At 34.6% G+C, this 26,365-nt stretch overlaps 1 protein-coding gene and 1 non-coding gene across 3 annotated transcripts in view; both read left to right on the forward strand.

The window, feature by feature from the left end:
- The window catches only part of LOC132701617 (tyrosine-protein phosphatase non-receptor type 13-like), a 166,352-nt gene that overhangs the window by 96,549 nt on the left and 43,438 nt on the right, over positions 1 to 26,365 (forward strand). For both annotated transcript variants that reach the window (XM_060669705.1, XM_060669706.1), the window contains 3 exons: positions 928 to 1,088; positions 12,820 to 13,007; positions 15,776 to 15,928. In XM_060669705.1, coding sequence (XP_060525688.1) covers positions 929 to 1,088; positions 12,820 to 13,007; positions 15,776 to 15,928 — 501 coding nt within the window. In that variant the 5' untranslated portion in view covers position 928. The remainder of the gene's footprint in view (positions 1 to 927; positions 1,089 to 12,819; positions 13,008 to 15,775; positions 15,929 to 26,365) is intronic.
- On the forward strand, positions 4,735 to 4,807 carry Trnav-aac (transfer RNA valine (anticodon AAC)). Its single transcript has one exon. It is a non-coding gene; the product is annotated as a tRNA-Val (tRNA).

Below are 26,365 nucleotides of genomic sequence, written 5' to 3' on the forward strand. Positions count from 1 at the left end.
AACAGTTTAAACAGTATTTTACGCTAGGGACAATATGAAAAATGCAATGTTTTTATTGCTAATAGTTCCAGAATATTTCTTAATTCCAAAAATATAAGTTTTAGTCTCATCTCTAAGTTTTGTATTTAATATTTTCCCCAAAAGACAAATCATAAACGAGATATATTACTTTGACGCTTATAGGAATGCTAACCGGTGTCCCTCAGAGATCGATTTCAGGCGCACTGCTTTTCGTTATTTATACTGCTGTACTTCTGATATCTTGAGATCTTTAAAATCCTGTTCGTTTCTGAAGATTTAAGCTCCAATCAAAAATATATATATCCAAATGTAGTCAGCAGTTTTACATAAATTTTGCTCGTGCGCTAATTTTGAAGCAATGTGCCGTACATGCCTTTAAAAAAACACATGTTTTTAGAAACTAAAATATTTTAACCGCTTAAATTAAATATAAAAATAAATAAATAATAAAAATAAAATATATATTTTAATATTCGTTTATTGATAACGTAATGGGTGCACTAATTTAATAAACGCGTCCGAAAACAGCACCAAAAAATATCCCTTCGACAGTTCCCTCGGGACTGACTTTGCTAGCCGATGTTTGTTCAAGGGCCCCCGGCAAACTGATCGATGTGAGCCGGCGAAACGTCAGCACTAGAGTGGAAAGGGCTCACCTCAATTACTACGGCCCACAATTAAGTTAACATGGGGCAATTGTTCGCGCGAGAACCGCTAATTCTCCGACGAGGATCTTCTCATCCGAAAGGTTAAAATCGCGGGCTGGCCCATAGGCGCGCGCTCTCCTACTTCACCCGTCATATAAAATATCGACAAATCCTTAAAATAAAAAATTACTTGTTATCCGGCTCGAAGGACCAAAAAAAGGGGTCGTCTTATTGAAAAGCGTTTCTCTCCTTGTTCCAGCATGTCTCGTCCCAGATCAATTAGCGGCGGCGGGAGTGTATTCCGCAGGGGCGCCAGCCTGGGGGACTTGCTGGTAACGAGGCCCTCGGGATTAATCGAACACGAATCATGGGCCGTCCTCTGCCAGGCCGTGCAGGCTCTTCAAGATTTATTCCTCTCAGGTAATTATTTCCGAGTTTTGCGGGTTCTTGCTGAGCGAACCGGAGATATTCTGCCAAGGTGGACGATTTAATTGGCTATATAATTTCGTATATGGGAGACAGCCTACGCGAGAGCCAAAATTTCGAGGTGTCAAATTTATCGCGGACTGTTTGTTAGAAATGTCGCCTAAAGATGCGGCCGTTATATACCAGTAAAACAATAAATTTTAAAGTCAATCCAATATACCGGGTGATTCGTGGCGGAAAAGAACATGGGAAATCCTATTAAAATTTTTGGGTATTGAACTGAGGTGGCTTTTACTTGATGAAAATTCATTAAACAAAATGAATAAGAACTAATAGTTCAGATTTTCACGCAATTATATTTGACATTGACATTTGATAAAAACACGGTGTTGTGGTGACAATTGTCATGTGTAAATATAATATGATATAATTTCGTGAAAATCTGAACTTATATTTTTAGGTGGCCAAACTTTGGCTCCCCTGTACATTTTATAGCAAAGTCATAGTATAACTTTTTGAAAGGGTCGGCACGATTAACACATGAGCCGAGTTTGAATAAATTTTAATAAGCCAATCTTCAGTTATTGAATTGAATATGATGGCAATGGAACATTAGTCGCCCAAGGTGCTGCATCCATTGGCCACCCAGGTCACCTGACCTCTCGCCGAATCACTTCTTTCTGTGGGGTCGCGTGAAAAGCGTGTACATTTATAAAAATGTTAAATTTTCACAATATCACCTCAGCAATATTTTGTATAATTATTAATTAATTATAATTAACGTCTTGAAGGTCAAATTTATAGTCGTTCCTTCGAAGTTCGAAGTTTTAAGTGACAAGGAGTTCTTAAAAGTATGAGTTTGATCCTAAGAAAAACATTATATTATTATATACCTACATACTCAGTTTATTTTTAATGTTGAACTGAGCTGACTTTTCTTTGATCAAAATCCATTTAACAAAATAAATAAGAACTAAACACTCAGATTTTCACGAAATTATATATTTTCACATGAAAATTGTTTCGATAGCACCGTGTCTTTATGAAATGCAACATTTACAAACTACCTGCTACTATATATAGCGAAAAATAACAATAAAACCTTAATTAATCTTGTTGTGAGAATTTAAGTTTAATAATGGAGAGGTATTTAAATCTAATTGATCGTTAAGCCATACGTTTGAATGTCTCATTTTGTTAATCTCCATGGCTTCCGATAAATTTAATTTTCTCCTTTTTGTGGCTGTATGAAAATATCTTTCACCCTCACTCGGAAACAGGTAAACCCATTGGTGAAACAGGATTTATTAGATTGCATAATAGTATCTTTAGCCGAGATGTTTATGGATAATTTGATTTTAAGGAAAAGTTTTCTATGGTGGTATTGATACGTGGATGATATCTTTGCTTGCTTTGTTGGAACGCACAGACAATTGAATTCATTTTTAAATTACAGGATAACTCTATTAATTTTTTAAACTTAACTATTACGAAAACGCCAACCAAATTTGGTTTTTCCATTTACCATAAACCTTCACACACGGACACAGTCATACATAACAGCTCAAATCACCCTTATACACGCAAAATGGCTATAATTTACTCTTTTATACACAGACTTCTTAGTTGGCCACTCTCAACAGGAAATTACAACAAAGAACTTAATATCATTAAACAAATTTCACTGATCAACGACTACAATCCGTCCATTATCGATAAAATTATAAATAAAAAGCAAATCCAGACTACAGTAAGCTCTATTATTGAATAAAAACTCCTATTATTAAACAATTAAACCAACTGAGCAATGTCAAATAATACCTTAAGAAATTGCAAATTTTTTTGTCTATTTTTTTCTGGTCGTCATGCGTTGCTTTAGATTTTATTTGTTAACGGTAAGTATTTTTTAAAAAAAAAATGTGTTGAAAATGTGATTCACTGCTTGGCTGACTCTTTCGGAGTGCAAACCGATCTTGACAGACAATTTCTATATACTTAGTGTACTTATTTCTAAATCTTGATGCCGATCTATAACCTTTAGTAGAATCACAAACCATCTAATTTTTGACTATACATCTTTGAAGCGTGAACTTCACCTAGGTATAATAATGGACTCAAAAATTATTTATCACGAAAATATTCACTTACTTATTTTAAGCAAAGTTGGCTCCTCTAAAAAAAAACATCAACACCTGAATGGTGATTATCACTCTTTCTGAAGAGATAATAAGATGGTCCTTAATTTTTCAAAAAACTTCCACAGATTACTGTAATGCTATTTACAAAACTTCTGGATTCTTCCTGCGTCGGCTGTTGTTGAGTCGAACTTGCTAACGTTTCGCCAAACTCTGAAGAAGCCAACAGGATGATTGGCAAAACGTTAGCAAGTTCGACCTAACATCAACCGACCCAGAGGAATCCAGAAGTTTTGTAAATAGCAGAGCTTGTATCAAGAGTTATTTTTTGTATTCCAGAAAGACACTTGCGCCATCACCAAACTTTTTTAATCCCATTTAGATTAACAAACTCAAGTCAAAATTCTGTTTTAGTCAGAATGGTCATGCTTTACAATGAGCACTGTAACAAGTTAAGTCTAAATTGTTTTTAAATGCAAATGAAATTAATTTTCCAACGATTTTTTTTCCTTTTTTATGATTGTGCTTCAAAATTTTTTTCTTCTTATTTTCCAAATAAGTAAATTGTATTATTTGAACCTCGATATCTTCCAACGTTTATATAACAATCTGCCCTTTATTTTGTTCAATTATTCGCATACACCCTGTATAATAGACAAACCTATCCACAAGATAGTAGCAAAAATATCGACAATAAGCACTAAAATCTGTATCCTGTTTTTTAAATAAAAAAATTACAAGAATACTGCTTTTTTATGTTTTTTTTTGTACTATTATATTTATTTATTCAAGACTTGCCACCAAGGAAGAGCGAAAATAAAATAGCGACAAAACATTCAAGAATTACATATATTTATTTGGTATGGTCCCATTTAAAATATAATTTGGTGTATTTAATTGTAATAAATTGCACACTTAGCGATAATACGAGTTGCATCTCCGAGATATGGTTTAGCTTAATTAATAGATTTATCAAAACGGAACGGCGCGATCTCTATTAATCTTAATACTTCGCGAAAATTGTCTTTAGGCGAAATCTTAATTCGCCAGACAAAAGGTAATTAATCAGATCCGTATCGCCGGTGATTCTCGAGTTTGGGGAGGGAGTTGACAGTTTTCCACCGGCTCTGGGCCGGATTCCGCGCAGTATATAGCGATTTGGTAATTTATGGAACACGGGCAAGCTCGCGGTGTCAATAATTCACGAGGTAGCTGACTCGCAGGTACATGGGTAGTTGTGGACGCGTTAGCGGCTAATGAAACGACGCCCTCGTTGTTCAGAACAATTTAGTTAATGGCCCCACTATTTATAATAATGCGCTTGCACTCTTGACGTCGCTTTGCAGAGAGGGAAGCGAGCTTTTGCGATATTAATAATTGTGGCACGTAAACAACGTGGGATAAACAAATTCTTATGTCTATGAGAACAATATTGCGATGTATTTGTGGAAAGGCAACTTCTAATAACGCGTTAAAATAGCCAATAAGCCAAAAAAATTATACGTGTTTCCGTGGTGTAGTGGTTATCACATCCGCCTAACACGCGGAAGGTCCCCGGTTCGATCCCGGGCGGAAACAGTTATTTTTTTTTCTTTAAAAAAATTTCTAAGGTAAATTTAAAACAAAATTATTTGAAACCACCCGTATAGACGTATATATTTTTTCATCACCCATCACTTACAAGTATTTTCAACAGTTAAGCAGTACAGGGATCAATAGCGAAACGGCATGGTTTGTTCCAAAAAAAAATTGCACAGAATAGTCATAACATTATTTACAATATAAAATAATTATTAATGTTGCCTTTGAGTAAAAATTGAACTGAAAAACTGAAGATAAAATTATTAGGAGTTTTATTAAATGTAAATATTTTCCTTTTGTGTTCTCAGTTAAAAATATAGCAATTTTATTTCTGCAAAATAATTCTGACGTAATTTTTGTTTTTTTTTTCAACTGATTTCAGGTGTATGCTATATTCTTTTTTTATTTTCTTGGTGAACTAGCACTTTTTGCCACAATGGTTCTCACTTCGCATTTATGCACAGAACATTTAAGAAATGGAAACACAATTTTACATATAGCTTGAGATATAATTGCTGAACCGCTAGAGATCTTTTTTGGGACGAAATGTTATAATATTAGCACTCCTCTATAACTATTTTCTATTGACAAATCCACCAAACAATATACAAAGATAATAAACAAGTATAATATAATGCAGGCACATATTTGCAACACAGTAATAAATTTACAAAAATATTTCGTTACGTTGTTATACAAATAAATTGTATCTCAATTTTGACCTATAAAACAAATTAATTGCAATTCCATTTTCCATATTTTTATTCTAAATCTAATAAGAAAATTGGATTACCTTTTTTCTAAAGCCCTAAAAGTTTTGTCATTTTGTCATTGTCATTCTCCTCAATCAATTTAAATAAGAAAAAACGTATTTTAACCAAGAAATTGGCAGTTAAAATATTTTTTATAGAAAACATGCTTCCAATGGGAACCCCCCTTAAAAGTCCTCTTTATATTATTCGGTGTTCACGTTAGAATAACTTCTATAATAATACCACCAAAAAATATTTAAAATAGGCGGCTTTGACATTGTTAGTGTTGCTGCTGAAATAAGAATTGATATATAGTATCTGCAATAGTTTAAAAAACAATGTCTCATTATCAATAAGATGTATAAAAGGCCTTCCCCAAAATGAGACTGATCTTATAAATTGAAAGCTTTTGCGGAAAACGACTACAAAATCCAATATTTACTATATTTCCGGCTCACTTTTATCCACTGACTGCTTCGGCATAAATTCAAAAATATTGAAACAAACAATTCAGCACATTGTGGGTCCTCCGAGAGCTTTAACAAATGCAGTGTTCCCTAGTAGCGAATTTCCATCTCAGCAGAAACAATCTAAAATAATACCTGTTTATAAAAACGGAGACAAGCACATTCCAAATAAATGTAGGCCCATTGCAATCATCCCTATCTTCGGTAAAGTGATCGAGAAAGTCATAAAAACGCGCCTTTCACGATTTTTCGAAAACCACAAACTTCTGAGCGACTTTCAGTTCGGGTTTCGTGAAAAGAAATCCACAACCCATGTGCTCATAGGCTTTGTGAGCAGGGCGGTCCGGGGATATGATGATGGTGAGATTTCGAAGGCCCTGTTGTATGACCTTACAAAGGCCTTTGACTGTGTTGACCAAGTCGTACTATCGAAGAAATTACAGTTTTACGGTGTCAGGGGTATCCCTCTACAATTAATAGATTCATATCTATACAGCAGTACGTTGAGAGTGGCGGAGTGTCACGTGATAGCTTTCTCCCAGTAGTCTCCGGCGTTCCTCAGGGCTCGGTACTGGGGCCGCTGCTCTTCATTATTTTCATAAATGATCTACCACTGTCCATACCCAAACGTTTATGAGACTGTCAGGGTCCTTTAGAAGCGGTTCTCTGCAAACAACAAAACGCTCAAGAACTTACGTTCTCTTGTAGCAAAGTAGACTTTCTTCATCAAGACAATATTACTCTACTGGGATTTGTTATCGACAGAACTCATGTGTCATGGACCGGGCAGATCGACGATGTCTGCGCCACACTGTCTCGGCGTTTGTTCCTGTTAAGACATCTCAGCCACTGTCTAACAAGGTTGGCTCTAAGAACGGCCTACTTCGGTCTGCTGCACACTGTGTTGTCTTACTGTACCGTGTTGTGGGGTGGGGTAAAATGCTCGGAAAAAGCCTTTCGTTTGCAAAAGAAGGCCATGCGGCTACTTAGCGGCGTGTGAGCACTGCGACCCATCTTCGTAGATTTAGAGATTACGACGCTGCCCTCTACCTATATCTACAGATCTGTTTTATACGTTCATCATAATGCTGATTCTTATCGCACACTAGCTAGCAGACATGAGTATAACACCGGGCAAGTTGATGTATGATGTTGATGTTGATTTTGTATAATTTAGTGCAATTTGTTTGTCCTTTATTAATGTTTATTTTATATATTTTTTCCACTGCGATAACCATTGTAATTGCCACACCCTCGACCGTACCCTTTGTGGTTTTTGTGACTTATCTGAATGGTTAATATTCTATTATTATTATTATTATTATTATTATTATTATTATTATTATTAGTATTATTATTAGTATTATTATTATTCCAGAATACCTCGTACCACTCCGCAATATACTCGTAATCTAATTAAAGAGGCTGTGTTTTTAAAGTAGTTCTCATTTATTGTAAATACCCCAATCTACGTTGGCGGCGTGGGTTCGGACCCCACCGCTGCCAAAATATTTTTTCATCGCACCAACCACCAAAAGGTCCATATTCGTTAAAAAAATTATCTATATACATATACGCCGTCCGACCCAGTTATTTATTCATCTAATTGATGAACGTTGGGATTTCACTTAATGAATATTTGATCCGCGGCCCCGCGTCGATGGGGCGGCAATAGTTACATTAATTTCCCGCCGAGTTAAACGAATTCCTGTAGTTGATGAACGTTGGCGCACCGGGCGCCGCGGTTTTGGAAATTTTTGACCTCCGCGCACTGTTAAAAACAATTTCGTCGACATTTCCGCCGGGTTAACCCTTTTCACGGGGGCGGTAAATATTCGGCAAGGAATTCGACGCCCCCCGACCGAATTTAATTAATTCCTTTATCCGAAATAGACGTTTCACGTCCGCCCACGATCTCAAAAAGATCTACAATTTTCAACGATAAGCATGTTTCGATTCAACTTGGTTTATTTGTCAAACCCGTAATTACTATTAAAGTTATACCGTGGCAGGGCACGCCGAAAAAAAAAATTGTAGTAGTAGTAATAGGGACGATAACATTGAACTGAGGTGGCTTTTACTTGACGAAAATCCATTTATCAAAACAAATAAGAACTAAAAGTTCAGATTTTCGTTAAGCAAAAGATTTGAATGTTTCTTTTTGTCCATGGCTTCCAATAAATTTAATTTTCTACTTTTTGTGGCTGTATGTAAAATATCAAAATTATCGTCAAAAATGTGTTTTTCTGCATTTAAGTGTGTAGCATAATTAGAATCTACACTATAATTTTTAAACGCTCTTTCATGTTCGTTAATGCGTTTCTTGAAGGATCTACCTGATTGTCCGATATAAATTTTAGGACAAGATCCACATTTCAACCTGATTTTTGAGATTTTGGACATTTCGTTTTATTGTTTTTTAAAAATTTTCCTATTGTGTTGTTAGTTCTGAAAGTTATTTTTAAACCACATTTTGACAAATGTTTTCGCAATTCATACGGTATCTCAGAGGCTCTAAGAATTTGGCAACGTTGTAAATACATTTTAAATAGATGCAAAAAATGCAACTTCTTTTTTTCTAATCTATACCGGCTAAATAAATTTTACCGTTTCGCAGATGGAAATAGTGATATCACATAGAACCTTTAAAGTCATCTTAAAATAATATGCCGGACTTGACCAAAACATTCCATTTGGACTGTTTTTTTCCCATCTTAATAAATTAAAATTAAAACAATATATAATATTTATTGTTGCAAAAGCATCAAAAAAGATTACCCTAAATTACTGTGAAGCTTTTGAGTACCCCACAGTTAATTATAAAATAAAACGTATAACAAAAATTAACTAACACAAAATATTTTTACAACATCAGATAAAATTATAAAAAAATAATAGAGGTACCTTTTTTATCATTGTTAAATAGTTCATCTCTGATTATTAATGCCACTAATTTGATCCGTAAAAACTCTCTGCCTTCTCCGTAGCTAGCCCTTATCGATTTTCCCTCTTCCATGGATTCTATTAAGGTCTTGACAGGCTAAAAATCGATTTAATTTAGGGATTTATTTTACTGAGAAAAAAAGCAGCTGAATCTGCTTAGGCGCAACTAAATCTTTTTAAATAAACCCATTAAGGATTGACGAACAAAAAATAGTTTGTAGTATATAAATAAATACTGTGCTCATGCATTATGCTTCTGATCGATGTAGCTCGACTGCTATAGCTTTCTTCCAGTTGAAATAAATATAACTTTATATCTAAAGCTATTGACCTGCCTCATAACATCGTAAAAAAAATAATATCAGTTTATAAACTGTAAGCAAAAACATTTCTTCAAATATTTGTATAATTTATTTATATTATTATCCTTGCAAAGAATCGATCAATATCGGTTGACAACAAAAAGTATTTTTCCTACAGTTGTAATAAGTTATACTTACCGAATACGGATCAGCACCCACAGGCGCGATCTATGATAATCCTAAGGTGGTTTTATGCCTGAAGGGCATTGGATATAGTGTTTCCGATTGTAGCCTATAAATAAATATTGTGCTTATGCATTATGCTTCTGGTCGATGTAGTTCGACTGCTACAGTTTTCTTTCAGTCCAAATAAATATAAATTTATATGTTAAGCTAATGTCTGGTCTGATAACATCGTAAAAAAGATAATACCAGTTTAAAAATTGTAAGCAAAAACATTTCTTCAAATATTTATATAATTTATTTATATTATTATTCTTGCAAAGAATCGATCAATATCGGTTGACAACAAAAAGTATTTTTCCTACAGTTGTAATAAGTTATACTTACCGAATACGGATCAGCACCCACAGGCGCGATCTATGATAATCCTAAGGTGGCTTTAAGCCTGAAGGGCATTGGATATAGTGTTTCCGATTGTAGTCTATAAATAAATATTGTGCTTATGCATTATGCTTCTGGTCGATGTAGTACGACTGCTACAGTTTTCTTTCAGTCCAAATAAATATAAATTTATATGTAAAGCTAATGTCTGGTCTGATAACATCGTAAAAAAGATAATATCAGTTTATAAACTGTAGGCAAAAAGATTTCTTCAAATATTTATATAATTTATTTATACTATTATTCTTGCAAAGAATCGATCAATATCGGTTGACAACAAAAAGTATGTTCCTACAGTTATAATAAGTTATTCTTACCGAATCCGGATCAGCACCCATAGGCGCGATCTATGATAATCCTAAGGTGGTTTTATGCCTGAAGGGCATTGGATATAGTGTTTCCGATTGTAGTCTATAAATAAATATTGTGCTTGTGCATTATGCTTCTGGTCGATGTAGTTCGACTGCTACAGTTTTCTTTCAGTCCAAATAAATATAAATTTATATGTAAAGCTAATGTCTGGTCTGATAACATCGTAAAAAAGATAATACCAGTTTATAAACTGTAAGCAAAAATATTTCTTCAAATATTTATATAATTTTGTTTATATTATTATTCTTGCAAAGAATCGATCAATATCGGTTGACAACAAAAAGTATTTTTCCTACAGTTGTAATAAGTTATACTTACCGAATACGGATTAGCACCCACAGGCGCGATCTATGGTAATCCTAAGGTGGCTTAATGCGTGAAACGCATTGGATATAGTGTTTCCGTTTGTAGTATATAAATAAATACTGTGCTTATGCATTATGCTTCTGGTCGATATAGTTCGAATGCTGCAGTTTTCTTTCAATCCAAATAAATATAAATTTATATGTAAAGCTAATATCTGGTCTGATAACATCGTAAAAAAGATAATATCAGTTTATAAACTGTAGGCAAAAACATTTCTTCAAATATTTATATAATTTATTTATACTATTATTCTTGCAAAGAATCGATCAATATCGGTTGACAACAAAAAGTATGTTCCTACAGTTATAATAAGTTATTCTTACCGAATCCGAATCAGCACCCACAGGCGTGATCTATGGTAACCCTAAGGTGGCTTTACGCCTGAAGGGCATTGGATATAGTGTTTCCGATTGTAGTCTATAAATAAATATTGTGCTTATGCATTATGCTTCTGGTCGATGTAGTGCGACTGCTACAGTTTTCTTTCAGTCCAAATAAATATAAATTTATATGTAAAGCTAATGTCTGGTCTGATAACATCGTAAAAAAGATAATACCAGTTTATAAACTGTAAGCAAAAACATTTCTTCAAATATTTATATAATTTATTTATATTATTATTCTTGCAAAGAATCGATCAATATCGGTTGACAATAAAAAGTATTTTTCCTACAGTTGTAATAAGTTATACTTACCGAATACGGATCAGCACCCACAGGCGCGATCTATGGTAATCCTAAGGTGGCTTTACGCCTGAAGGGCATTGGATATAGTGTTTCCGATTGTAGTCTATAAATAAATATTGTGCTTATGCATTATGCTTCTGGTCGATGTAGCTCGACTGCTACAGCTTTCTTCCAGTTCAAATAGATATAAATTTATATGTAAAACTAATGTCTGTTCTGATAACATCATAAAAAAGATAATACCAGTTTAAAAATTGTAAGCAAAAACATTTCTTCAAATATTTATATAATTTATTTATATTATTATTCTTGCAAATAATCGACCAATATCAGTTTCTAGTACTTTTCCCGACAACTCAGTATCTAATTACGACCTTAATAAAAGTCGTTTTTTTATATAAAACACAAGCAACTAATTACCGTCATATAAATTTGTACGAGAACAGATAAAATAATAGTATACAATTTAACCAATATTTACTAGTTGCTATTAAACGTATTCGTTTATCGTTTCGATCGGTTCTACCATTGTTGTCTCTTTTTAAAGGTATACGTTAGGTAGATTGGATTGGATGTCATATAAACAACGGAATAAACACAATTTTAAAAAGTTATGCATATTTAACTTTTACAATTGATCGTTAAGTAGTTTATTTAAATAAAAAGACTGTAATTGGTAGAAAAATCATCTCCAAGGATAAATTTTAAGCAAGAAAAAGCAGGATATTCGAAAATCGTACAATTGGTCCTGGCAAAATATTAATATAAAAACTGTAAAAGTTCATGCGAACTTTACTTACTGACCAGTCCACTAGATTTTAATGGTAGCTTATAGAACGTAATATTTAAATTGTCTGATATATTGCATAACATTTTTCTCTCTGTTAGTCACTGACATGACCGTCAGAATTGACAAACGTCAAAATTCAAACCGTGCGGTAAAATCTCCGAAAACATCCGATTGCTCCCAAACCCGTGCGGTAAAATCCCGAAAATGTCCGAAGTGATTCGGATTCGTGGGAAACGAAACTGACGCTTCCCGCACGCTAGATCGGTGTGTTAATTAGAGATTTTACAAATGGGAGTAGAAAAAAGCATTTTACCATCTTTGAAAAGAGAATACACGTACAGAACTTGAGACAACTACCACGTGACCACGTTTCCTGACCAAAAAGCATTCAAATCCCGATACGATCCATTTAGCGCCATCTAGTCGATAACTATGAAAGATTGTTTGGGCCACTTACTGGGCAATGTTACTGTTTGCCAAATCAATTTTCAGTCATAGGTGAGACGGTTAGAAAATTGTGGTTTTATGAAAGGGCAATGAAATAAGCGCTTCAATTTTGTTGTTTTCTTGCAGCGAAAAGATCATCACATCAACAAGTCCAGACTAATTTTCTGAGGAATGACGCTTTAATCGGGAGCCCCTATAGCACCTATTTGAGCGTTTCGTATCTAGACCATGTATTGAAAAGTGTTATTTTTTGCTTTTAGATGGCGCCTCGCGGGGCAACTGCATCCCCCTGGTAACTCCGTCAACGTTGGTGCTATCCTCGAGGGGCAGGGTGAGGATGTCCCAAAGTCACTCGTTTCTGGGGTGCGGACCTCCCCCTCATCTGGCAGGTTATTTGGCGCCAGAGTATAGAACGAACAAGAATTACAGCGACATGGAGTTTGAGAAGGTAAGCTCGATCTTTAACGCCGCATTTTCCTTTTCATCGCTCTCTATATAATTTTAAACCAGTCTGAACAGAGCATGCGCCAACTGTCGAAACCTGCATACCCTTGGACTAAGTAGTTGTGATTTTGGTAAACATCGATATAGATCTATTTCAAATCTTTGATGGATTTGCGTCCATGCGATTGTGACCCAGAAGAATCGTACTCTTGATTGAGTTCCTTCGAACAAGGAATTGATACTTAGAGGATACTTAGGATGTTTTAGATATTTATAAAGACCCCGAAAATCGTTCTCTTCGCCATTAAATTATTAGCCGTAAATCAAAATTCGTGAAAAATATGGCCAATTGGTATAGACGGGGTTATAGGCCACATCGAGAGCTACAATTGTTGGATTTACGGTTTTCGTCTGTCGCATACGCTTTATACAGGGTGTATGCACAATAAAGTTACATCGATTTTGCGATAGGTCCATAGTGGTCCGCAGGAGCATTATAAAAAAAATCAGTGCGTCCCTCTAGGACAACAAACCGCGAAACTCTTTCGTTTTAAAATACAAAACTGCTTAAAATCATGTTTTAGTGGTGAGACTTTGATTTATTTTACTTTTATAGTAAAACAATTAGATATATATACGTATTTAAGAGGCCAACACGCTTTTCCAATAATAGATGATGATAGAAACATTGTTTTATTATTGTTGTTCTACGAGTGCTATATTCTAACCTAACAATAAACAATATTTATCATCGAAATGGATTTTGTTGTTTTTCTAAATATTCTCCATGAAGATTTTTGCACTTTAGAATACTCGTTGGAATTAATCTTTCAAGCAGATTTTACACTCCGACATAGTCAACTTCAAAACAAGCGTTTTCAAAGCATGAACCGCCTCTTCGGTCGTAGATAATCGTTGACCACCGGAATAAAAATAAGTCAATATCTGCCAAATCAGGGCTGTACTATATTTTGGCTGATCCATGACGTCTGGCAACCAAATGATTGCGTACCATTCAGACATAGGCAGGTGTTATAGATCGCTTTTTTACGACCAATGGTCTCGTCATACTAATGCCCAAGGATACCTCAATCTCACGATATGTCACATGACGATCTTGCATTATCAATTCACGTACATCATCGATGTTTTTCGGCACAACAACTGATTTTAGACGGCTCTCAAGAAATTTATCCTGAAGCGAACGTCGAGCATGATTGAATATTCGTTATACCAATTTTTCGGTGCTGTAGGATGATGCTTCATCGCCATATAAAGAACCAAGATCATCGGTGCATTCTACTAACCAACTAACCAAAACTAACAAAATTACTTAAGTACGTGTTAAAATATAAGGTTGTTCGGAAAGTCATTTCGCTTTTTCCCGTCAGAGGACTTAATTACGTTTTTTCGAAACCAACTTCACACTCAAGAAGCATAACCATTATATGTCTTGAGAGCTGATATTGCAAGGCTTGTGTGTGAAAAAGTTCTATTAACTCTACGCAGTAGTTTTTGGTTGGTGCCCTTTTAAATATGGAGAGCAATAAGCAGCATTTTCGTCACATTTTACTTTTTTACTTCAGAAAAGGTAAAAATGCTGTCCAAGCGAGAAAAAAATTGACGGATGTGTATGGAGAAGGCGTGTTAACAGTACGCCAGTGCCAGAACTGGTTTGCAAAATTTCGATCCGGCAATTTTGATGTCGAAGATGCACCACCGTCTGGAAGGCCGGTCGAAGCTGACAAAGATGCGATAAAGGCATTAGTTGATTCAAATCGGCGAATAACCACACGAGAGATCGGTGAGAGATTAAATTTGTCGAATTCGACTGTTTATGGCCATTTGAAAGGCATGGGCTTAACCTCGAAGCTCGATGTGTGGGTGACCCATGTCCTTACGGAGCGAAATTTGTGTCGTCGCGTTGACGTGTGTGATTCGCTCCTCAAACGTCAAGAAAATGATCCATTTTTGAAGCGGATTATTACTGGGGACGAAAAATGGGTTGTATACAACAATGTTAAATGCAAGAGGTCATGGAGCAGAAAAGATGAACTGGCTCAAAGCGTGTCAAAAGCCAACATTCACCAAAAAAATGTGATGCTCTCCGTTTGGTGGGATGTCAAAGGAATCGTTTTTTTTGAGCTTTTGCCGGACAATCCAACGATTAATTCAGAAGTCTATTGTCATCAACTGGACAAATTGAATGATTCACTTAAAGAGAAGAGTCCCGAATTAATCAACAGGAAGGGTGCAAAATTTTTTGGATGGCAAAACCTTTACCTCAAATGAAGATGTCAAAAACCACCTGAACCAGTTTTTTGCCAGCAAGGACCAAAACTTTTATGAGAGGGGAATTATGTTACTGCCAGAAAGATGGCAAAAGGTGTTGGACCAGAATGGCCAATATATAATTTAATAAAATATTTATTCATTATACGAAAACTGTCTTTCATGTTCCCCAAAAAAAAACGAAATGACTTTCCGAACAACCCAATTATAATGATTTTAAATCAAAACGTTCTGAGAGCATTTATGCTAAGAAATATTACAATTTTCAATGGAAATGTTAGTTTGCACCTAAAACCACTCGTTGTTGCCAAGGCCAGAAATATGGGTAGCAGCCCTCATAAGATTTGTCCACCTACGAAGTTATCGCGACGGAAAGCTTTTTACGTATTAAATATTAAACTTGATCGCCGAGGTCCCACCTAACTCGATCAACTCGAGTCCCTTGTCCGGACCCTCACTCAGTTTGTTCTCGTGTTCCAGATGTGGATATACGCTTTGGGCGAAACCCTGAAGAGAGCGACGTTAACTAGCCACGCCGCCACGTCCCGCCTGAGCACTGAACTGTGTCAAGTGCTGACCGATATGACCAGAAGTCAGCCTTTGGCCAGGGCATCGTTGATGCATCTCTTGGACGTGAGTAGTTAAAGTCTGTTCATAGATATAAGAAAGTGACTAACTGATACGAATTAAGGAAAGACCCGGGCAAGCTGTAAGAATGAAATATGGCCGAACAGGTCCGTACTTTGCTTAGAATTTAATTATTTGGGTTTTTTTTAGGAAAGATACTAAACAATATTTATTTATTTATGTATGTAGTTGTTTAAATCTAAAATAAAATTACAAATTATTTTTATTACCTACTTAAATTACTTAAAATTATTCACACAATATATCAGTATCACTATCGCTATCATCGCCTGTTCTAATTATTATTTGTTCCATTCTGCTTTTTCTACATGTTTAACAGAATTTGTCCAAGGACTACAGTAGTAACTGTAGGATTGCTTTCGACCTCATTGTTATTGGAAGGTTGTGGTGAAGTGTATTTTTTGATTGAACGCTTAATATCTTTAATGTGGAAATTATTAGAGAGAAGAGCAGAGGTAAGGTGTTTTAATTCTGTTTTCAGTGACTCGGGCTGAGATAGTTTAACGGTTCTTTAAACAAGAGAGTCTATTGATAAGAATATGTAAGAACACTGTTCTTATAAAAATCACAGTAGTTAAAAAGTATATCGGCTAAATAAAAATAAAAATATGAGAAAATTTTTCAGATATTGGATTAATATTACATATGCTTTGAAAATCTCCGGAAAGGTAATAATTGTATAAACGAACTTTAAAATACTTAGAATGCAAATTTATTGTACTTTTTTTATTATTCGTTAGGCATCCATTTTGTTAATTACTTCCTGAACGCTGTTTTGTCGTATTTATTATTTAGCGTGACCACTAAACCTGGTTTGAGATTCAGAATTAACGAAAATATTTTGTAATTGTCCAGAATACATTTTATTCCACCAGCTGGTTCTTGAAAAGTAAACAAATTTTAACAATTTTTGCAAATGTTCAATCTTGCTTTTATTTCTGAGGAACATGATATTTGCTTTGAAGGGGGCTCGTAACGAACGGAAATTTTAATTTTATTTACAACACTTCTAAATAATTGAACCGATATCGATCCAGACCACTGCCGTGAGTTGTGGAATGCCTTCTTCTTTTTGGTTCTCATCTACCATCTACCTTTCCCTGGACCATTAGCTGCAATAAATGAAATCTGTCATGTCTCATTAGGTAGACGAGGTATTCAATATATATTATATATACAATATATATTTTTTTGTCCTTTGCAATCTGGCGCAGTACTTCCACATTTGGACTACTTCAAATTTTTTCATTACTGTTCCTGCCACCGTCTATAATAGTATGGGAAATATAACACCTGGTGAGTCTTATTTTTAGTTTAAGGTCTGCTAATATATCCATATGAATTTTTTATTGCTTATATTTGTTACATTGAACTGCAAAATTATTGTGAATTATGTAAAGTGTGGTTCTTTTAATAGTATAAACTTACTTTTATAAGCAATATTTTAAAATTAAAATTTTGTTTAAGTTCCCTATTACACCTGCCAGCGCTGTCAGCGTGTTTCGCCAAGCGCCCTGTATAAAGCTCGTTAAATTTTATTTACCGCTAATATATTCAAAACTGCATCGGATATGCGTTCGCAGAGCTTTATTTTCCCCGTTCCGTGTGCAGCGACGAAGGAGGAGGATGATCGTGAACGGACCAAACGTTCGCGTAAAATCGGTAACGATCGTAAAACCGTCGTAAATTTTTGCGACGTGACGGTAGCGTCGGCCAATAAAAGGCCGATTTTATGGCTTTTAGACAAACGTCACCCGTACGGTATCGATACGGCCTTATCGTCGACGATTCGCGCGGAGCGAAAGCGAGAGAGTCGAACTTTCAATGAGTCGTCCCGGATTAAATTCGGAAGTTGGTTACGAACGGTAAAATCGCGAATTGGCGTCGCGAAATATTGAAAAGGGCAAAAAAAAACGGCGGCGTTTGTTTGGAAAGTGGGAAAATTAAAAATGATCGCGATTGACGATTTGTCGTATCGGTAGGAGTCGTTTTGTTTGCACTAATTCGGTTGGAAGCGAAAACAAAAAAGGCTAATTTTTCAGTTTACGTTTCGATATTGTCTCGAGGCTTGTAGGACGCCGCCGTTTCCTCAACCAATCATGTTAAATTTATTTTCGTTTGTTTATTTAAACACCGTATACAGTAACTTAATGGAAAGTTACAGGAACGTAATAAAACTAACCAAAATTAAACCTCCGCAATACGTTTTTTTTACTCTCCTCAGTTGTTTTAGATTTAAAATGTTCTATTGAAATGAAAAATATTATTCTGATGTACAAATACAAAAGTTGTTCAAAAAATCGTAAGCTACTTGCAAGATATATAAACTTACGTGCATTTTTTTTTAGAAACTGCTGATCAGATAAAAAAAAAGCTGTTTGAAAGACAATTTAATATGCTTTAATACAAGTTTAAATTGATTAAAATTTATTTCTGCTTTTTTGGTTTGGCATAGTAAAATAACTGCACGAGTCAAATTAACTTTTTTTTATTACTACAAACAAATAGGGTTACTGACAATTAGCAACTCAACACAACCCCCTCTTGCCCTAATATCTCTTCCTCGATTAAGCATAAATCTAATCAAGTTCGCTATTGTTTCTTGTGAAATGTTAAGCCACTCTTCCTGTACTGCAACAATAAGCTCTGGGATCGAGGTTGGGCTATGAGCCTAGCTCGAATTCTCTGTTTTAGCAATCGGATTGAGGTTGGTACTGCATGCTGGCCACTCCATAACTCGAAAACCGACTTCTGTAGTGTAATCTTGCACGATCCTTGCGTTGTGCGACCTAGCATTGTCATTCGTACGAGGGCAGCGCCAAAATTTCCCGGCCTGAAAATAAAAAAACAAAGCACAGTAACAATTTTTTATTATTTTTCAATATAATCCCCCTTAACATCAATACGCTTATTACATCTCTTTATTAACAACTCAATCCCTTTAAAAAAATATTGTTTTGGCTTGTCTGCAAAATGAGCTACAACAGCCTCTCTTAACTCAATTTCGTCGTTAAAAAGCCGTCCACGTAAGTCCTTTTTCAAATATCCAAACAAACAATAGTCGCTGGAGGCCATATCTGGACTATAGGGAGGATAATCTATCTCTAAAATCACACTCTAAGCTTGTGCAACACCAGCAGTATGGAAAGGTGCATTATCGTGCAAAAGACGCACGCCTCTGGTCAGTTTTCCTCGACGTTTTACACGTACATAATCCCTCAATTTATATAATAATTTTGCGTAATATTTACCATTGACAGTGGTGTTAGTTTTTTTAAAATCTATCAACAGAATTCCTTCACAATCCCAAAAGATCATGGCCATCACCTTTTTTGTTGACTGGCAGACTCTGAATTTTCTTGGAGATGCATCACCTTTACCCCACCTTACCCCACTTCATTGATTCTTTTTTCGATAGAGGGTCATAATAGAGAACCATAGTTCCATTTCCCGTCACAATAGTTTCTATCACAGGCTTGGGTTCCGACCCACAGGGTTCCAAAAAAGACCGCACACACTCGACACGGCGTTGTTTTTGAATAGCCGAAAGGTTTTTAGGAACCCATCTTGCACTAACCTTATGCATACCTAAATGATCATGCAGGATTCGACAAAAACTTGCATCAGAAAGCTTAATAATTTCTGAGATTTCCTTGATCGTCGATCACTCAATACCATCTTTTCCACAATCGCAACAATATCTTCCGTTATGACCTCCACGACCAGTTCTTGAATCATCTTCAAGGGAATCCTGCCCCATTCGAAAACGTTTTGCCCATTCTTTCACTACAGAATACGAAGGAGAACTTTGGCCGTACACACCATCCAGCCTTTCTTTAATAATTTTAGGTGCTAACTCTACTTTTGTCAAAAACTTTATGACCGCTCTAACTCAAGTTGCGTTATTTGCGACATTTTTTCGGACACGTCTTGTTTAAAAAGCTGTCAATAAAAAACTATTTGACGCAAGACTTCAATTTTTTTTTTCACAGCCTACTAAGATATATATTTAAAAGAAGACAAAGTGTAATCGTGATACTGGAGCTGCATCTATGTCAGGCCGGGAAATTTTCGCGCTAACCTCTCACATGGTTTTGCAGAAATCACCTGCAGATAAAAGTTATATGTTTCATAATTTATTTATTTATTTAACGAAATCTACCTAACAGACATGAAGCCCAACTAACAGGTAGGTTTTAGTACAAAGTATTAAATAGTTAGAAGCCTTGCAAGTAATGTTGATAAGAAGAATCTTAACCTAAAGTCTAGCCTAACATAAACATTAACGCTAATTAAAAAAGAAAAAACGTGGGAATGGGAAAAAATCCAAATCGTGTCGAACATTGTACTTGGGAAAATAGGTGAAAATTTTAAAATATTTGATCTTGGTGTGGCCAGAAAGAATATGTTACTATGTCTATGTAATAGGTCAAGACAATCAAGCAAGTTATTTAATAATGGTAATCATGAAAAAAACAAGAAAATCCTTGTGGGGGATATACTCCCTACAACTTGTACATAGTTCAAAAACTTTTGAATTTTTTCCAGGGTATTAATATGACAATTGACCCAGGAGACCAAACAATTGATGCGTACTCCAACTTAGACCTGACGTATATAATTTCTTTTATCACTTCCGCCAGTACCTTATTAACATGAGGAACAAAGGATAATTTTGAGTTGAATATTACTCCCAAGTCACAAAAAGTAACAGAACGAGAGAAAGTTTTTATCAGAAAGATGATAGTCTGCACTGCACTACTGATGATGGCAGGCGGGACTACATTACGCTTGGTTGTATTAAGTTGCAAGTTATTATTTAGGGACCAATCGTTGTTTTGCTCCAAACTACGCTGGAGAGTAAGACAATCCTCTGAACACAAAAAGTTTTTTTAAAAAGTTACGTCATCTGCATATATGATGTTTCGTTCCGCACTGTCCCTTTTGACTTATATCAGAAGTTTTGCCTCATTTTTGACTTTAGTCACAATTTCAGACTTATTTCACAGAAATTGTAACTTGTTTCTAGAAATTCTAATTTAAATTTGCCATTTCAGAGTTTTTATAATTTTCTAGAGAATCTTACTTATTTCTCAAAAATTTGCCTTATTAGCGCTTTTGTAATTTTTTAGTCAGGTGTAAGTAAAGTGTACTAAACTTTAAGTTGGACTGAAGGAAACCTTTACCTACCTCGTTTTGAAAATTCACTACGATATTGAGAATTTTATAATTATTTAGGGTTTTTTTTTATGGATAAATATTTTTTTTATATCTAGGAATAAACAGCATTTTTCAAAATTCAATACGCAAATTTTAAGTGCATATTTATCAGCCGAAAATTATTTAAAATTAAAAGAAATTAAAATCGAAATCTTTATATATCATAAGAATGTTGTGTTTGTATGAAAGGCCATTTATTAAAATTTCTAATTTATTTTAATGTTCTGTGTCTGTGTCAAATGTCATCAAACATTTATAAGTCGTGCTAATGTTTTATGCCAAAAATAATTTACGATAACCAAAAATGTAATGGCTACGACCTACTAATGTAAATGAAATTTTCTATTGAACATATTTTAAACTGGCCTTGCATGTTCATTATTATCAAAAAAAAATATTGCTTTCTGGTTGTGTCTTTTTTAATTAATTTTTATATTCTTTAATTTTTCAAAATTTTAATTACTATTAATCTTTCACAAATATTGTCAAACTTACTAAAACGTAAGAAGGTGTACTTTTAAAAAAAATATTATTTGAAACTAACCTTCTTAACGTAACAATTAAAGTTAATTACTAATTAATCTTGTACCCCTAAATGGCACTTTTGTTTCCCAATTTGTTTTTACTTTCACATCGAATATTAAGTATCTCGCGGATATTTTCGCAAAACAAAGGGGCGCCGCTCCTTTGATTGTCCGGGGCACGCAAAGTCGCGGCAATTTCGAATAAAAATTCTCGGGAGGGTTCCAAAGGCCGTCGTCGCTAACAAGATGAAGCTCCTCCCGTCTAGAAAATGCGGCTCTAACATGGCGGCTCGCGACTAAATTTCAATTTCAAATCGCGCCGCGTTCATAGAGAACGACGACTATTTCCATAAAATCCCCTACTTAAATTTCCAAAGACAATTTTCAATAATATCGCTTCATCTCTCTCTCTCTCCATATATATTACGTAAGGTGTCCTAAAAGAACAGGAGCAGACGCTTCCTATATAGAATAATAGATGAAGTGTTATTTTTATCTTGCTGTCCCGTGACGGAGTTTTCTGACGGGGGGGGGGGGGGGGGTCTATTGTTTCCTCGCACGGGGGTGGCGGTCTGATGAAGTGCTCAGAAGAAGTGTTAAATTCCAGAAAATTCTGTCGCCCCCGTCCACCATATAAATCAAATTTGTCCGGCAACGGAAAGGATGGAAGGAGGTCACCGTATCGTCCCCCCACCACATATATCGGTTTCGAATGCTAAAAGGTTTTCTTTGTAAAGGTGTTTTTGTTCTCTCTTGTCCGGCTCTTTGACAAATTGATTTTCACTCCGCGACACTTTTTGAGCCCCCCAGCCCGACGGGGATTTCATTGTGGTAATTTACACAGTCGTGGTAATAGAATGGTGGTGATGTTGGGTAATTCGAGGAAATTTTTGAAGTAATTGGGGGAAATTTTGTGGATATGTCGAGAAATATCTTTAACTTAGATTCTGAAAATTCAAAAATATGCTGCAATGTACACGGTAGTCGTATGGTAATATTGTCGGTAGTGGTATTAGGTAACTTTCGAGGTAATTCATTGAAATTTTCTGGATACGTCGAAAAATATCTGAAACTTAGGTTTTGTAAAAATGGTAATTATGCCGCGCTACACAGTCATTCAAATAGTATAGCAGTGTTATTAGGTAATTCAAGGAAACTTTGGAGGTACTTGGGAGAAATTTTGTGAATAATTCTGGAAATATCTGAACCTTGGGTTCTGTAAACACTGAATGATATGCTGCACTGTATACAGTCGGGGTATGGTAATAGTATAGCAGTGATATTAGGTAGTTTAAGGAAACTTAGGACATAAATGGGAGAATTTTTGTGTATACGAGTACATCGAGAAATATCTGAAACTTAGGTTCTGTAAACATGGTAATTGTGCAGCGCTACACAGTCATTCTAATAATATAGTAATGTTATTAGGTAATTTAAGAAAACTTTGGAGGTACTTGGGAGAAATTTTGTGAATAATTCTAGAAATATCTGAAACCTAGGTTCTGTAAACATTGCAAGATATACTGCACTGTATACAGTCGTGGTATGGTAATAATAGACCATTGATATTAGTAATTTAAAGAAACTTAGGAGATAATTGGGGGAATTTTTCTGTATACGAGTACATCGAGAAATATCTGAAACTTAGGTTCTGTAAACATGGTAATTGTGCCGCGCTACACAGTCATTCTAATAATATAGTAATGTTATTAGGTAATTTAAGAAAACTTTGGAAATACTTGGGAGAAATTTTGTGAATAATTCTAGAAATATCTGAAACCTAGGTTCTGTAAACATTGCAAGATATATTGCACTGTATACAGTCGTGGTATGGTAATAATAGACCATTGATATTAGTAATTTAAAGAAACTTAGGAGATAATTGGGGGAATTTTTCTGTATACGAGTACATCGAGAAATATCTGAAACTTAGGTTCTGTAAACATGGTAATTGTGCAGCGCTACACAGTCATTCTAATAATATAGTAATGTTATTAGGTAATTTAAGAAAACTTTGGAGGTACTTGGGAGAAATTTTGTGAATAATTCTAGAAATATCTGAAACCTAGGTTCTGTAAACATTGCAAGATATACTGCACTGTATACAGTCGTGGTATGGTAATAATAGACCATTGATATTAGTAATTTAAAGAAACTTAGGAGATAATTGGGGGAATTTTTCTGTATACGAGTATATCGAGAAATATCTGAAACTTAGGTTCTGTAAATATGGTAATTGTGCCGCGCTACACAGTCATTCTAATAATATAGTAATGTTATTAGGTAATTTAAGAAAACTTTGGAGGTACTTGGGAGAAATTTTGTGAATAATTCTAGAAATATCTGAAACCTAAGTTCTGTAAACATTGCAAGATATACTGCACTGTATATAGTCGTGGTATGGTAATAATAGACCATTGATATTAGTAATTTAAGGAAACTTAGGAGATAATTGGGGGAATTTTTCTGTATACGAGTACATCGAGAAATATCTGAAACTTAGGTTCTGTAAATATGGTAATTGTGCCGCGCTACACAGTCATTCTAATAATACAGTAATGTTATTAGGTAATTTAAGAAAACTTTGGAGGTACTTGGGAGAAATTTTGTGAATAATTCTAGAAATATCTGAAACCTAGGTTCTGTAAACATTGCAAGATATATTGCACTGTATACAGTCGTGGTATGGTAATAATATACCATTGATATTAGTAATTTAAGGAAACTTAGGAGATAATTGGGGGAATTTTTCTGTATACGAGTACATCGAGAAATATCTGAAACTTAGGTTCTGTAAACATGGTAATTGTGCCGCGCTACACAGTCATTCTAATGGTATAGTAGTGTTATTAGGTAATTTTATTAAACTTTGGAGGTACTTGGCTACTTGGTAAATTTGACAAAACATTTATTCAGATTGCATTTTTTATGTTTTTTTGTATTAGATGTTTCAAAATATATTTTTTATCAGATCATGAGTGTAGTGGAAATTGTTTGCTTAATTTTGGTTAGTCGAAGTTTAAAATTTTTGCTGTTTTATTTTTTGTTCTCTTCTATTGTTAACGCTTTTATTCTGTGATCCATAAGGACCTTCCAATACATAACGGTACACAGAATTACAGTGTGTTTGTATTAATTAATTAACATTATTATTAACATCGAACAATATTTTAAAGACCAAAAACTTTAATTTTATTGTTAATTTGTATTCCATAATTATTTTCAAATAAACAAAAGTCTTCGCCCAGAGTGTAGAGGAGAATTTTACACGCGACGAAATTTCAAGCTTTTTTACGTGTTCCTCGGCGTGAGAATGAAAAAGAGATGGAAAATTGGAATTACCAGCGGCTACTGACCGCCGGTCATAACTAAGCATACAAAAAGCCAACGCTCCGACAGGAAGGACAGAGAAATTGAACAAAAAGGAGTTTCTCCATTGTCCCGCATTTCGCTGTGATTTAAAAAATATACCGGGTTTCAGCTGCGGGAATCACAGGTAATTTTTTTGTTTTTTTTTCACATAAATGTAAATATTTTTCAAATTTCCATTTTTTAGAAACTGAACACTCCTGACTATTTTCTGATTCTTAAGTTAGTTGTAAACTCAATATTTCTGGCTTTTCCAGATTTTTCTTTATCGATTAGAACCTTGACGCAAGTGTAGACTCCCAACGATCCAGCAAGTTGATAGAAAACTTCCAGAAATCGAAACAAATTACTAATTTACCCTTTTTAATCATCTTTCTTTGGTTTAAAAACGGGAAATATCATTTAATCTTATATATGCAGGGTGTTGTCGAAATGACGTCTTATAATTTAAGGAATGAATCTCATGATCGATGAAAAAATGGCAAAATTCAAACAGCAAAAATTAGTATATTCCACGACTAAGCAACATTGGTGTGTCAATAGTTAAATCGTTCCGAATGACAAGAGAAAGTGACTCGCCAGTGCAATTTTTCTTGCAGCGCTAACCCGTTCAAACATTCGCTACTAATATACCTGTAGTTCTGCATGCAGAAATAAGTAGAAAATCTCCTTCATAACTCTAATATAAGCTACCGTTGTGACGTACATGATAAAAATAAAACACTTAAGCAACCTCGAACATTTTACACTAATCATTTTTGTTTGATTTAAGCTACAGCTTATGAAACGGAAATGTATGTAGGTAATTTTTTTCTCTCTTTCCTGGAGTTAGATAGAACGGTATGCTAATCTTTATTAAGCTGAATCTCGCCTCTTAGTCGAAATTTTAACTTATTATTGTTATATTGTTTATAATTGAAATAAAAAGCTTTGGTATTCTTATTATTCATATTATTATTATTATTATTATTTAACGAGTCACAGTTTCATTATTTATTAATTTTTATTATTTATTAATTTAAGTTTTGGTCTTGATTTTTCTAAACTACCTATTAAAACTTCCAGTTCATTCTAGATTGAACTGCATTAATAGTATTATAACAGTACAGCAGTACAATTTTGTCGATAATCCCAAATCAGTTCTAATTGAATTGAAAACAATCTCGTTTGTTTTTATCTCAAAAAACAACTAAAGCAACGAAAAAATAACAATAGGAAGTAAAACAGGTATTTCTAGATTGGTGTTTGGGTCTACGCTTAAGGTGCAGATGGTCTCTGTTATTCGACAATGATTCGCCGTTTAGAACAT

The sequence above is a fragment of the Cylas formicarius genome, unplaced genomic scaffold, assembly GCF_029955315.1.
Source record: "Cylas formicarius isolate icCylForm1 unplaced genomic scaffold, icCylForm1.1 PGA_scaffold_4__25_contigs__length_36172078, whole genome shotgun sequence".
NCBI classification, from domain to species: Eukaryota; Metazoa; Arthropoda; class Insecta; order Coleoptera; family Brentidae; genus Cylas; species Cylas formicarius.